Source organism: Mustela putorius, unplaced genomic scaffold, assembly GCF_011764305.1.
Source record: "Mustela putorius furo isolate JIRA1106 unplaced genomic scaffold, ASM1176430v1.1 tig00000095_pilon_pilon_pilon, whole genome shotgun sequence".
In the NCBI taxonomy this organism is placed as follows: domain Eukaryota; kingdom Metazoa; phylum Chordata; class Mammalia; order Carnivora; family Mustelidae; genus Mustela; species Mustela putorius.
In genome coordinates, this window is record NW_025421280.1 from 17,601,619 (window position 1) to 17,617,530 (window position 15,912).

Consider the following 15,912-nt stretch of genomic DNA (forward strand, 5'->3'; position numbering starts at 1 on the left):
CAATAGTAGTCAAGGACTTTAACACCCCCCTTACTAAAATGGACAGATCATCCAAGCAAAGATCAACAAGGAAATAAAGGCTTTAAATGACACACTGGACCAGATGGACATCACAGATATATTTGGAACATTCCATCCCAAAGCAACAGAACACACATTCTTCTCTAGGCACATGGAACATTCTTCAGAATAGATCACCTCCTGGTCACAAAGCAGGTCTCAACCAGTACCAAAAAATTAGGATCATTCCCTGCATATTTTCAGACCATAATGCTCTGAAACTAGAACTCAATCACAAGAGGAAAGTTGGAAAGAATCTAAATACGTGGAGGCTAAAGAGCATCCTACTAAAGAATGAATGGGTCAGCCAGGAAATTAAAGAATTGAAAAAATTCATGGAAACAAATGATAATGAAAACACAACTGTCCAAAATCTATGGGACATAGCAAAGGCAGTCCTGAGAGGAAAGTATATAGCGATACAAGCCTTTCTCAAGAAACAAGAAAGGTCTTAAATACACAACCTAACCCTACACCAAAAGGAGCTGGAGACAGAACAGCAAATAAAGCCTAAACCCAGTAGAAGAGAAATCACAAAGATCAGAGTAGAAATCAATGAAATAGAAACCAAAAGAATAGTAGAACAAATCAATGAAACTAGGAGCTGTTTCTTTGAAAGAATTTATAAGATTGATAAACCCCAGCCAGGTCCTTTCTAGAGAAAGGACCCAAATAAATAAAATCATGAATGAAAGAGGAGAGATCACAACCAACACCAAAGAAATACAAACAATTATAAGAACATATTATGAGCAAATATACACCAGGAAATTTGACTATCTGGAAGAAATGGATGCATTCCTAGAGCCATATAAACTACCAAAACTGAACCAGGAAGAAATAGGAAACCTGAACAGACCCATAACCAGTAAGGAGATTGAAGCAGTCATCAAAAATCTCCCAACAAACAAGAGCCCAGGGCCAGACAGCTTCCCAGGGGAATTCTACCAAACACTTAAAGAAGAATTAATACCTTTTCTCCTGAAACTGTTTCAAAAAATAGAAATGGAAGGAAAACTTCCAAACTCATTTTATGAGGCCAGCATTACCTTGATGCCAAAACCAGACAAAGACCCCATTAAAAAAGAGAATTAAAGACCAATATTCTTGATGAACACAGATGAGAAAATTCTCACCAAAATACTAGCCAACAAGATCCAGCAGTACATTAAAAGATTATTCACCACAGCCAAGTGGGATTTATTCCAGGGCTGCAAGGTTGGTTCAACATCTGCAAATCAATCAATGTGATACAATACATTAATAAAAGAACGGACAAGAACCATATGATACTCTCAATAGATGCTAAAAAAACATTTCACAAAGTACAGCATCCTTTCTTGATTGAAACTCTTTAAAGTGTAGGAATAGAGGGTACATACCTCAATATCATCAAAGCCATCTATGAAAAACCCACAGTGAATATCGTTCTCAATGGAGAAAAAGTGAGAGCTTTTCTGCTAAGGTCAGGAACACGGCAGGGATGTCCATTATCACCACTGCTATTCAACATAGTACTAGAAGTCCTAGCATCAGCAATCAGACAACAAAAAAAAATTAAAGGCATCTGAATTGGCAAAGAAGTCAAACTATCACTCTTTGCAGATGATATGATACTTTATGTGGAAAACCCCAAGGACTCCACTCCAAAATTGTAAGAACTCACACAGGAATTCAGGTAAGTGTCAGGATATAAAATCAATGCACAAAAATCAGTTGCATTTCTATACACCAACATTAACATAGAAGAAAGAGAAATTAAGGAATTGATCCCATTTACAATTGCACCCAAAACCATAAGACATCTAGGAATAAACCTAATCAAAGAGCCAAAGAATCTATACTCAGAAAACTATAAAGTACTCATGAAAGAAATTGAGGAAGACACAAAGAAATGGAAAAACGTTCCATGCTCATGAATTGGAAGAACAAATATTGTGAAAATGTCTATGCTACCTAAAGCAATCTACATGTTTAATGCAATCCCTATCAAAATACCATCAATTTTTTCCCCAAGAAATGAACAAATAACCCTAAAATTTATATGGAACCAGAAAAGGCCTCAAACAGCCAGAGGAATGTTGAAAAAGAAAGCCAAAGTTGGTGGCATCACAATTCCAGACTTCGAGCTTTTTTACAAAGCTGTCATCATCAAGACAGTATGGTACTGGCACAAAAACAGACACCCAGATCAATGGAACAGAATAGAGAGCCCAGAAATAGACCCTCAACTCTATGGTCAACTAATCTTTGACAAAGCAGGAAGGAATGTCCAATGGAAAAAAAGACAGTCTCTTCAACAAACAGTGTTGGGAAAATTGGACAGCCACATGCAGAAGAATGAAACTGGACCATTTCCTTATACCACACACGAAAATAGACTCAAAATGAATGAAAGACTGCAATGTGAGAAAGGAATCCATCAAAATCCTTGAGGAGAACACAGACAACGACCTCTTCGACCTCAGCCGCAGCAATTTCTTCCTAAAACATCATCAAAAGCAAGGGAAACAAGGGCAAAAATGAACTATTGGGACTTCATCAAGATCAAAAGTTTTTGCACAGCAGAGGAATGAGTCAGCAAAACCAAAAGACAACTAACAAAATGGGAGAGGATATTTGCAAATGACATATCAGATAAAGGGCTAGTATCTAAGGAACTTAACAAACTCAACACCCAAAGAACAAATAATCCAATCAAGGAATAGGCAGAGGACATGAATAGACATTTCTGCAAAGAAGACATCCAGATGGCCAACAGACACATAAAAAAGTGTTCCACATCACTCGGGATCAGGGAAATATAAATCAAAACTACAATGAGATACCACCTCACACCAGTCAGAATGGCTCAAATTAACAAGTCAGGAAACAACAGATGCTGACAAGGATGTGGAGAAAGGCAAACCCTCCTACACTGTTGGTGGGAATGCAGGTTGGTGTAGCCACTCTGGAAAAGAGCATGGAGGTTCCTCAGAAAGTTGAAAATAGAGCTACCTTATGACCTAACAAGCACACTACTGAGTATTTACCCTAAAGATACAAATGTAGTGATCTGAAGAGGCACATGCACCAATGTCTATAGCAGCAATGTCCACAACAGCCAAACTATGGAAAGAACCTAGATGTCCATCAACCGATGAATGGCCAAAGAAGATGTGGTATATACATACAATGGAATACTATGCAGCCATCAAAAGAAATGAAATCTTGCTATTTGCAATGATGTGGATGGAACTAGAGGGTATTATGCTGAGTGAAGTAAGTGAACCAGAAAGATAATTATCATATGATCTCCCTGATATGAGGAATCTGAGAGGCAGGGTAGAAGGTTTGGGGGGTAGGGAAGGAAAAAATGAAACAAGATGGGATTGGGAGGGAGACAAACCATAAGAGACTCTTAATCTCACAAAACAAAGTGAGGGTTGCCAGGGGGAGGAGGATATGGAGAGGGTGGCTGGGTTATGGATATTGGGGAGAATATGTGATATGGTGAGTGCTGTGAACTGTGTAAGACTGACAATTCACAGACCTGTACCCCTGGGGCAAATAATACATTATATATTAATTTAAAAAAATTCGAGAGAAGTGATACACAAACTATTAAATCTAAAAGAGTATTTAGCAACTGGATATAAGATATTCAATATACAGAGTTGTTCTCATATTCTAACAATTATCAATTAGAAAATGCAGTTTTAAATGTATGCCATTTCTGATAGCAGGAAAAACTATATGTTTTCAAGGTATAAATCTAACATAAAATTATAAAATTCTATGAAAAGACATGTAAATAAAGAGACATACTAAGTTTATAAATGTAAAGTTCCAGTATTATACAAGATAGCAATTATCTTCAAATTAATCTATAACTTACAGCAATTTTAATCAAAACTGTGCCATAATTCTTGGAAATTAACAAGCTGATTATAGAATTAATATCAAAGAGGAGAGAAAAAAAATAGCCATGACAACTTAGAAGAATATGGAAAAGATATTTGTTCTCCTAAATATAAAATCACATTATAAAGCTCTAATAATTAAAGAGCTATGGTATTGACATCAGTACTGACAAACCATAAAACCTGGAAACAGACCTGCATACAGATGGGAACTCACCCTATATGACACAGGTGCCACAATAAATCAACTGGAACAACAAAAAAAAGATCATTGAATAGGCAGTGCTGGTTGACAGGGAACTATTGAAAAAGATGAAATTAGATGCTACCTTATGGCACACACAAATAAATTCAAGGGAGATTCAAGTCCTGAAGGTGAAAGTCAACACTGGAAGTATTTGGAATAAAACGATTTGAGAATACTACTACGACAAGAGGGCACAAACTAATTTCTTAAAGCACAAATGCACAAATCATAGAACAGAAGAAAAAATTAGACTACATTAAAATAAAGGCAAAGGAAAATTTATGCATCTAAAGACATTACAGAAGATGAGGAGTCAGACGAAGGACTAGGAAGACATATATGTAAAGCATACAACTGGAAAGAAATTGCACCCCAAAACTAGAACACCAAACCAGTAGGAGTGGATTCATCACCCAACAGGCAACTTCCAACAGAAATGAAGGGTAAAGAAACCCAAATGATCAATAAAACCATTTTTTAAAAAAGCCCAATGTCATTAGGAATCAGGGAAATGCCTAGTAAGCGACCAAGACTCATTCCCCAGATGTCAGACTCCAGTGACTCCTAAAGATTTGATGCCTCCAAGAAAGATACAGAAGAATTTTTCCCAACAGATGGTTGAAATGGCCAACCACCAACTGGGAAAGCACGAATTAGGACTTTTTCCAACCAGCAATAAACTCAGCTAAAAACCTTGTCTATTCTAGGATGCATTCTCAAGCATTTTGAACCTTTCCCAAGTTCTAAATGATCTAACAAATCCAAGTGATGTTTCTTCCAAGCCAGTAGAAACACCTCCTCACACAAGAGGGCCACCATGTTTCCATCTCTCACTGTGATAGTGAGCACGCGGACACATTGGGAGTTCTACACTGAGCAGAAAGGAGGCGGGAGGCTTACTTGGAGCAGTCTTCACAAGCAATGTTCCCTGAAGTCTCCTTGATGGTGCGTTCAGAGACAAATGCTGGATATTCAGTATCACAAGGCTCCAGGGTCTGTTTCAATTTCTGCGCTGTAGGGATAGAAAAAAAAAAAAAAGTAAAAAAGATAAAGAACAAAGGCACAGGCTTTCTTGTGACTGGCAGCCCACAGAAACTCAGAACACAGTTCTCCTCCCGCCGTGCTCTGATTTTTCTAGGCATAGCATAATGCATTATTTTCTAATTAGTCAAGTGATTTCATCTGCCAAGCAACTCTATAAGCTATAATTCCTCAAGCCGTTGTGTTGGCTTCATCCACTATCATTTATGCATCACAAGAATACTTTCTGGGACAACATCAGTCAACGGGTCTCCGACTTCAGACTTACTTGAACTCAGCAATAACACATATGTGTATTGGAATAAATGTATAAAATAGAAGTTACACCATATTATTTAGGGTGAGACAAAGGTCATGATACAATTGCATGGTTTTATGACAGAAACAAAATTGAAGTAAGGAATAGTAAAATACGTAATGTCTTTGAACCACAGCCATATAACTGATCTTACTCTTATGAAGTTCCTTGTCCACGAATGCAGCTAGATAACCCCGGTACATGGTTGGGTACCTAGTAGGCACTTGGTAATGTTTCGGCGGTTGATAAAATAATGTAAACGAGTTATGTCCAGTGGGCAAGTTCCAGAAACTCTTTAAGTTTCCATTTTTTTCAATGTCTAAATTGGGGCTAATCCAGTCCCTCTAACAGAGGGTGATTTGAGAAGTAAATGAAACATTATATGTGGAGTACTTAGTAGAGTACTTGGACCATAATGAGTGCTGCGTGAATGTCAGTTTATAATAATAATAAATGGTAACGACAGTAACCAATAACAATAAGAACATTAGCATTCTAATGATGCCATTGTAATACTGAAATGATGATGATGGTAGATACTGTAACATAGTGGTTAAGGGTGAAGACTAAAAGAGAAGTTTGGAGTATAAATCCCCTGCTCCATTGCTTCTGGCTAATCCTCAGTATTCTTATCCGCAAAATGGAAATGGCAAGAGTATGGGTCCTTGTCACAGGACTGGTCACTCATTAATATCTTACCAGTAGGGGGCGCCTGGGTGGCTTAGTCGGTTAAGAATCCGACTCTTCATTTCCGCTCAGGTCATGAACTCAGTTCAGTGTTCTGAGACGGAGCCCTGCGTTGGGTTCCACACTGGATGGGAGCCCGTTCACCATTCTCTCTCACCCTCCCCTTCTGCCCCTCCCACTCCTCTAAAAAAAAAGAGACCTTACCAGTAGAATGTTCATAGGTTTCCAACACCCAAACTTTGTACAAAGTTTTTGGCTGATATTTTATATGGAAATATAAACACCTATTTATAAATATAGAATATATAATTTACATTTTCAACTCCAAAACTTGGTAGGATTTTAACAAAATACTGTTTTGACAAAATCTCAAGTTCTATTCCCAATGCAGTTGGTTGGATGTCAGAAGCTCAGCGACATTTCATTTCATTCATTCATCAGAAGCCTGACAAAACATGTCACGTTTTGTGAAATGGCCATGGGGAGGCTGCCGGCACTAAGTGGGCCAGCACAGGATTGCTAAGTGCAAAAGGAGCCCCTGGCAACCACCAGATATTTGTTGGCTGATTAGAAGCCATGTTCCAAGCATGTATATTCTAACATGACTTTTTTTTTTAAATAGAATTTTCCCTAAGCGTTAATTATTTTGAGGAAATTGATTGGGGGTTTGGGGTTAAAGCATAATGCATTGTCATTTTTCTCCTCTCAAAGGAGAAGAAGGAAGTGGATTCAATCAGCTTTTTTTTTTTAAATGTATGACCTGTGCTTTTTCAGAAACTGGTCACTGATACGAAAGGCACGATGCCCACGCCAAGGCACGGAGTTGTTCTGAGTAATGAACCGACCAAGGCAGGCACAGCTCTTCACCAAGGGCCGCATGTGCTCACTTCCACATACATGCAGGTGCAGACATGCAAAACAGCCTTCACCAGACGCTAGGTCTGGAGCATGTCACCACCCATGTGCCAGGAGCTGGACTAATCACTTAGCAGCGAAGGGCACAAACTAAGGGGCATGAATCTTGGCACCGCTGTGGGACAGCCGGTGAGTTCAATCTCGTGACGCCTCCGTGTTCTCCTCGGTAAAATGGGAATAAGACGGAATAACCTCACGTGGTTGTGTGAGAAGCAGACGAATTCATGCCTGGCAAGAGGCGGGTGCGCTGTGAGGGGCTCTTTCACCCAACACGCTTCCTGCCACATGACTGCGTGTTATTACGCCGAATCGTCAGAAACGGCGGGCCTTTCTGAAGCATCACTTTATGGTTAGAAAAGACCAGTGACTACCTCCCAGAGTCCTCAGAGTCCTGGCTTCACTGCAGGAACAGCATGGGCGAGCGTCATGCTCCCAACAGCCGGGGTCCCCCAACCTGCCTGCCCGCCCCCCGCCTCCCCCATGCCCTGAGGTGCTGGTTTTAGGAAGCCCAGGGCTAAACAGCCCCAGCACAGAGCGGGGGCACCTGGTGGAAACATGGTTCCCTTCCACTTTCTTCTCCACTGCCTCTGATTTTGTCAGGAGGACAGCTTTGTCGGATGCTAGGGAGTTTTTCTCACCTTTCTTTCTTTTTCATTATTCTTTCCTTGGCTCTCCCCCACCCCACCCCCCTTTTTTTTTTTTTTTTTTTTTTTTTTTCATTTGGGGAGGCCACCCATAAAGCTCAGAGCATCTGGCTACAATTTGGTCACACTTTTTATTTTCATGGCTCTTGTGTTCGCAATTGACTCCTTTGAGTAGCAAGTGAGAGCGACTTTCCACTGGGGAAACTTCCTTTTAATATTTAAATTATTTGAATTTCAAAAAAAGTGAGTCCCTTAAAATGAAATAAAGATCAAGTGAAAAAACAAAACCAAACCCAAACAATGCGGATTATAAGTGGATACGGCTCTCGTATGCAGATGGCACATATAAGCTCATGTTGGTAACGGCCTCGTTTATTAAGAAATCGCTACGTGCCAGATGCTGTTCTGCTTTACATGTATTAATTTATTTAACAGTAAAACATGACAAAATGAAAAAGAAGAATAAACTATAAGGTGGGAATCTTTTTTTTTTTTTTTTGCAGGTTAGTGAATGGAGGAGACAACTGAATGAATTGCCCAAATTCATCCAGTGAGTATGTGGCAGAGCCAAAATTTGAACTTGGGCCTTCTGGCTCCAGCACACATATATTTAACTGCTCTGTGAAGTTCGGCCAATGAAAGGAAGGAAGGAAGGTCTTTGGGCCGGGCTGAGATAGGCAGTGTGCACGATTTAAACGGGCCCGATAATTGCACCATCTCTCATTGTAATTGTCTGGGCCCAGTTACTATGGAACGAGTCCAGCGCTCTCAATGGTGAGGCTCATTTGGCTCGGATCCTTCCTGGAGATGAAATTTGTGTTCCCTTCACAAGGTACCCATACTGATGGGGCGATAAACCCTCGTCGACTCTGTCCGCAACACGACGATAGACTGGCTGCCAGTCGTCTGCTGGGCTTTTGGGCCACATGCGAATTATCGTATAAAACCATGGTCACAGTTAATCGAAATAACATGGTTTACGATGAAGACCTTTCTTTGTCTGGAGCGCTATGGACACCGCATATATTTGCGGGTTGGTCGTTACTGCTCATCTCTGCCATTCTGAACTGCTCTGGCTGCCAGGGATCTCCTGAGTGCTGTTTTAGCCACTGGGCATTTACATCACATTATCTTACAAAGGTCATGAAGTTCAGCTGGGCTGATTCCTTGTTGTAGGGAAAATGGGGTTCAGAAAGCAGACATGGCCTGCCAGAAGTCCCCCAGAGAGAGACTCACCATGACCATCATCTACTTAAACACCAAAACCACCTTCCCAGCCCGTACCCGCGAAGCCCTCACCCCACGCCAAACACACCGCTAGGCCCTTTGCCTGGAAGGAGTCCTCCCAGTCCTCACCGCCAGGCAGTGAGGAAGGCCGGCCGCTCTCCTGTCTTCACAGATGGACAAACTACAGCCCAGAGAAATTAAGTGACACTGCCCGCCCCAAGTCACGTTGCCGTGAGCTCGGGAGCCCAGACCCGCTTGTGCACGGTCACATCGTGGGGCCGCTGTTCTGCACCGTTCCACCGCTGTACCTCCCATCCCCATGAGGCCGGCGGCCCCAGGCCGAAGCCGTGACCTACCACTCACTCACAATGAAGCACCCAATGGAGCAGCCACACAATTGAATTTCTTTAATTTTCCCTTAGCAACAAATGTCCCTGATGAGAATAACTGACTGGGGTTCACAGTAATTATGGGCAGACAACCGGGAATGAATAGAGTTGCCGTTTGAAAAGCTTTCCTCTTCTTTTGTCTCTGTGAACGCACCCCCATTCATACTCCGTGCCAGCAAGCTCCGTTCTTTGTGCAACTTTGCCAAAATGATACCTTTGTGATAATCAAGCAGAAATGGGCTTCCACAGTCCCCTTCATTAAGGAAATGAAGCAGATAAACAGTGTAATTATGGATTCCATTTTTAGCTAAACAAAGATGTATGTCTCAGCCCAGGGTCTTTATCTAGCGAGGGAATGGTAAAATTAGAATGAAGAAACCTTGCAAGTCAATAGCGCTGTGAAACTTTTCTCTCCTTATGCTCTGGGTCTGAGAATTTACATTTTTCTTTAACAAAGATCCCCAGCTGATAGCAGCCCCAGCCCCGCCAGCCCAAGGACAGCTCCCCCAAGGACAGCTCCCCCATTCCATTCTTTTCTCCATCTGTGAAATGGAAAAAGGCAGCTCTGGCCAGCAGAGGCCTACAGGGCGGAATGAAACAATCCGCATACAGCAGCCAGAACCACACAGGGTCCAAGAAGGCAGGCTGTCTTGCTCATTGCCATCTAGCTGAACTCTTGGCTCACATCTGAGCCCCTCATCTAGTAGCTGTCTGACTCATGCAGCTCAGAAAGGGTTAGTGACAAATTCCAGCAGTCCCTACCTCTCAGGGATGATGAAGGGATCTGAAGATGGTCAAGGGCCCGCACTCCGGAAATGGGAAAGCACTCACTGTATGTTAGCACATGGTGTGGTGACGACACAATCGTCTGACAAGGTCTGTCTCCAGTCTGGGAGCAGGTCTCACATTGTGGCAAAAGGGCAACACGACTTGCAATTATCTATTAAGGAACTTTTAAAAAAGCTTCTAAAACATAACACAGAGAGCTTAAGGATTACACGATTGCTCTTAGCTGAAACTCTGCCTGCTGTTGGTCCTGGTACAGGGGGGTTGGGGGGTTGGGATGTGAAACTTCAGAATAGGGACCTTCATACATTTCTGTAAGCATCATGAATACAAAGACCATATCCTTCTTCTTCTTCTTCTTCTTCTTTAAGGTTATTTATTTGTTTCAGAGTGAGAGGAAAAGCACAAGAAGTGGGGGAGGGTCAGAGGGAGAAGCAGGCTCCCCATAGAGCAGGAAGTGCCCTGTGGGACTCAATCCCGGGACTCCGGGGTCATGACCTGAGCTGAAAGCACACACTTAACAGACTGAGCCACCCAGGTGCCCCCATATCCTTCTTCTTTATTCTGCATCCCCTACCCCATCCTCTTTGGTCTTATACCAGGGTTTCCCAAGAGTGGCACTACTGACATTTTGAGTAGGATCATTCTTTGTGATGTGGGGCTCTGTGTCCTAGGATGTTGAGCTGCACCCCTGGCTTCCACCCACTGGTTGTCAGTAGCACCACCCCCCACCCTGTCCCCCCCCCCCCCAAGTTGTGACGACCAAAAATGTCTCCAAACATGGCAATGACTCCTGGGAGAAAAAAAATCCGCCCCGCCTCCTCCAATCCCCCTGTTGAAAACCACGGATCTGAGCAAAGATCACAGGGACTGCAAAGTCACATCAACAAAAACTTTTAAACTGACTGTCATGGGCAGATGCCTGCGGCAACAGGTTATGGGGAAGGGAAGCAGGGCTGGGGGAGATTGGGGGGGAATGGAGATGCGGGCTGGCATGAGAAGATGGGCCATCCTCACGCTTACCACAGAAGCTCCACAGCCAAAGGAGGGCAGGCATTCGGTTGGGAAGAGGAATGCCAAAATGATCAGCCTGCTGCCCTCCGCACTGAATACACTCCTTCCACAGAGCCAGGATCTCAGCCACAAAAGCCACCGAGGCCCAAAGGTAAGCACCGCCCACCGCGTGGGGTGCGCTGCCTCCGGGCCTCGTCTGCGCATGTGCTGTGTGTGCACCGCCTAACCCATCTCTCACACAGGTTGGGTTCGTGGTAACTTCTGTGGACTAACTGGGAAACCAGAGCCCAGGGAGATCAAGAGACTTGCCCAGGAGGGCGCAGCTAGCAAGCAGCAGAAGAAGGCTGCCTGGAGAGCGCAAAGCTAGTTTGGAAGTCGAGGGGACTTTTCCCCAGACACTTCGGGCTGCGGCGAGAGCAGCCCTATGGCCAGCTTGTAGTCCATTCTCTTGTCCTCTATTGATCTTCCTTCTTCCGTCCCTCCCTTTTCATCTCATCTAAACATTTTCATCCCTAATAGTAAAACTGTGCAGAAGCCTGTGGAATAAGAAAAGCAAACAGAAGAAGGAAGCAAGCACTCATTTGGTAGAACCCTTCTCAGCTCTCACTTTCAAATCATGTGCAGTTTTCAAACAAAGTAGGTTTGTGTTATAGGTAGAATTTTCTTGGGGGACATAATAGTCTTCCCTTCCTAATTCATACTTTGTTCTCTGCTTATTGACTCCCCGCTGGCCATACCGATTGCTGACCCTAATTAAATCCATAACCCCTACTCCCCCATCACTGGATGCTTTTCTGGGGGTATATACAGTTCTGTATATTGTTTATCTTGCTCTATTACTTAATTTCATGAACATTTTTGATCCCGTTGAAAAGATCTATTTTCAGAAACAGAATCTTGTTAAAAGGTTTTCTCTGCCTCTCTGTGGATTGGTTGTCATTTATTTTGAATTGTCTCTATTATTCAGCATTTAAAGAGTTACCAGTATTTGCAGTCATCTGTTCCTTAGTGACAATCATCCTGTCCTAGACCCCTTGGCTCTGACCCCAGTTTATTTCCCTAGGCTAGATTTTCTCGAAGTGGGGTTGTGGACCTTCAAAGCAGGTCCTAAACCAACAGGAAGGGGCAAGCATGGAGCTCACACACTGAGGGTCACCAGGACTGTGTGTGTGTGTGTGTGTGTGTGTGTGTGTGTGTGAATGAGAGAGAACAGGACACAGAGATGCTGTTCTGCTGGGTTCTCAGCTTTTCAGGGTTGGGCCAACCCCAAACACTCTTGAATTCGGTTCACTGTAATCAGAGTCCATCCGGTGCAGCTGTGTGCCTGGGAACACCTCTCTGTAGGTGTCCCTCCGTGTCATTCTCTAACAAGAAATGAGGGAGTTCCTGAATTTAGGCAACAGAGGCCTATTTGAAAGTTATAAAGCCTTGATGACAGTGGCAATACTGGTCATACCCGACGTAAGAACAGTTAGGGTATTCAGTAAGCAAACACTGTGCACCTGCTATGTGCTGAGCAACATTAGGTACTAAAGGATAACAGTGGCTATAAAGCATAGCTCCGGCCATCAAGAAACTCTCGTGTGAAGCCAACAAAGTGAGACAATAGTGGCGCAGAAGAGCTAGAGACATAAATAGGTGAGCTGATTGGAATAGGAGTAAGAAGGACATGCTTGCTAACTCTTCCTGGGAGAATCGAGGGAATCCTCCCGGACCAGGATCTTAAGGGATGGGAGAGGAAATGTCAGATTGAAATATATCCAGCACCTGGGGAAGGCTGAGGCAATTTTCATCTACCTCTTTGAAAAAGATAATTTAAAAATAATCGTAAGCCGTGTGGTCTACTGCCGGTTCCCGTCATCCCAGGTACGCAAATGAACATGCATGCACACACGCAGAAAAGAAAGAGCAGAGCGTTCTCTGAGAAACAGCGTGGGACGGAGCAGGTGGGGCAGACGGCCGTGAGACGGCCCTCATTAAAGAGCCCCGGTTTTGTAGGGCATGGGGACTTGACTCGTCGGTCAACGCTGTCAGTGCTGGTGTCCTAAGTTAATTACAGCTGTCATTTGTTGAGGGCTAATTATGTTCCAGTCACCATGCTCAGCATAGAGTATGATTTATCGTTAAACACACACATGACAGGAGGTAAATATTATGTGCTGTGCCTCCCATTTTGCTTACTATGGGGAAACTGAGTCTTGAAGAGATAAGCTAACTTGCCAAAGGCAAACCTGGGAACCAGCACTGATCCACCTCTGCAACTCATACCTCTAAGAGTTTCTACTAATTACTGCTCAAATCACTGAAGGCTTTTGAGCAGGGAGAGTAATAGGATTGGATTTCTATTTTACGAGGATAATCATGCAAAATGATCAAACAAACAAAAAATCAGAGTGGTTATCCATTCACTCCTCCTGAAAGAGGCGACGTATCTCCCTTCTATTTTAAGCACTGCCCAAGAGCTTTTTGAAGAATTCACCTGTGCAATGTCATGACCTCAAAGTCTTAGTTAAGGAAACAGGTCAAAGCGTACGTTCCACGCGGGCAGAATGAAAGTTGGAATTTTTGTGAGACTGGACGGTGCTGCCGAATTGGCGCAGAGGATGCCTTTCACTGACAGAGCAGAAAAATCATCACTTTGTCCTGCGTAGTTTTATGTGAGCTCAGCCTGGATGAACAGGAGCCAGGGAACTCGAGCTTTATCACTCTGAGCTGAGAAAGAGGAATTGGTGGCTGCTTACCTTTGGCCGTCATATCTGAGTGCCACCAACTACAGAGGTTAAATTCCACCAGGAACCTAAACAGGGGATGAAAAAGCCCAGGGTTATTTGGTCATCTGCCCTCCTGTACGGAACAGCGACATTCTGTTCTTCTCAGCATTGCTCACTGCTTTTGGAACAATAACACCCTGATCAGAAGGTACCCAGTAGGGTTGGTTCTGGGACCACTGAATTTTCGCTGGGCTTTATCTTATTTGTGAAAGGTTATTTGATCATCAATGCCAGCCAAACCCTGAAACTAGGTTTCTTCTAGACTCAAGGACTCTGTTGAGAAATACCCTGTTTGTCAGCAGAAATGGTTTTCCAGCTATAGTCTGAGTCTATTTCCAAAGTCAATTTCCAAAGTGTTTCTTCTGCCTGTATGCTAAGATACAAATAGCATATTCTTTACCTGGACTATAATCTGCAGTAATAAAGGATGCTTCCCAGATTTATACTGCAATGCAACAGCCCTGTGGCGGGTGGGGGGGGGGTGGTGGAACAAATTTCTCTTGATGAACTTTTGCCACAATGCAATTTCAAAAAAAAAAAAATCAGGATTTCTCCATTGCTGGTAAAAAATGCAAAAGTAATATAAATCATCCTCCAAATGAATAGTGATAGATCAAAATCCCATCATTTCTCTTTTAGGCTACTACCTCAAGCAGCTCACTGTCAATCAAAATCTCACCATTGTCTGTTACTGTATTTTCTGCCTCTTATGTATATAAGAGAAATGAATTTCAATTTATAATGTTGTGAAATTAATATAGATTACATGAAAGCAATAAAGAAGACAATGGCTCTTCATCAAATGGGAAGAGATCTGCCTCCAGCCCTCAGAATTGGAGCCGCAGTGGGCAAAATCAGAACCTGAGAATTTGGCGTAGGTTAAACAATTTGGTTTTCATGCTCATCTATGGAATTCCTCTCTTTCACAGAATACAGTGTTTCTGTCGTGTGTCCAGTATCTTTTCTGGGAGTCAAGCCTTTTATCTTTGTCCCATTTCAATCTGACCTAAGTCACACACATGCATCCAGCACCCTTCAAATAGGACCATAGCTTGACAAGGTAAACAGTTAATTCACACCTGAGAAAAGTCCCCAGTCCCTGACCCATGAAATACACAAGCTCCCGTCTCCTGCACAAGGCCTCCCCTCCCCCCACCCCTTGCACATGCCAACACATCCGAAGGAACACACTGGGCAGCACTGGCAATTTGTTCTTCTGACCACAGCCCACCCAGGCTGCATTAAAAACAGCCAGACATCTATGTTAAATTTAACACTAACCACAATAAATAAATTTGGTTTGTATATTGCATGCTCTTATTCTGCTAAGCAATGACATAAGGGCATACGCAGTGACCATGAATAACTGAAAGATAATTTTCTGGTCTCAGCTTTCAATATTTTGAGATGTTCAGTGAGGTTATCTCAGAGCAGTCTGAATCTAATGGTTGTTCAAAACATGAAACACAGTCTTCCGATTCACTGTATAATACAAAAGAAAAGCAATACTATTTAAAAATGTGGCCAATTGTACTTACAAGACAAGTTCTGTCATTATCCATTTTACTGCAGCGAGGAAGGCATTATAAGGCTGAAGAGAAGAATTCAGTTCATTGAAAACAATGCATCACACATGAAATTTGTAGTTTAACTTAAGGCTTTACATAAAGACAATGTTATTCTTCAAGAGAGATTGATATCACGTTAAAAAACATTGAAGCTCTAGCTAAAAGAAGACATGGTTGGATACTGTATCCTAAAACTAACACTTTAAAACTTTGAACTCCCCTGTAGTGAGATGTGATTTACAAGTAAAATAAACATGATCTAATACAGGGGTTATCTCTGGGAGGAAAAAGGAAGTTCAGCAAACGATGTTTAAACCTTTACCCTCCAGGGGCTAATATTTTGCAGCCTAATGCTGAGGGGCT

The 15,912-nt window shown here is 42.6% G+C and overlaps 1 protein-coding gene across 2 annotated transcripts in view; it reads right to left on the reverse strand.

Moving 5' to 3' along the window:
• The window catches only part of CACNA2D3 (calcium voltage-gated channel auxiliary subunit alpha2delta 3), an 851,905-nt gene that overhangs the window by 55,561 nt on the left and 780,432 nt on the right, over window positions 1-15,912 (reverse strand). For both annotated transcript variants that reach the window (XM_045078786.1, XM_045078785.1), the window contains 3 exons: window positions 15,520-15,572; window positions 13,952-14,007; window positions 5,110-5,221 (listed from right to left, as the gene is read on the reverse strand). In XM_045078786.1, the coding sequence (XP_044934721.1) occupies window positions 5,110-5,221; window positions 13,952-14,007; window positions 15,520-15,572 (221 nt within the window). The remainder of the gene's footprint in view (window positions 1-5,109; window positions 5,222-13,951; window positions 14,008-15,519; window positions 15,573-15,912) is intronic.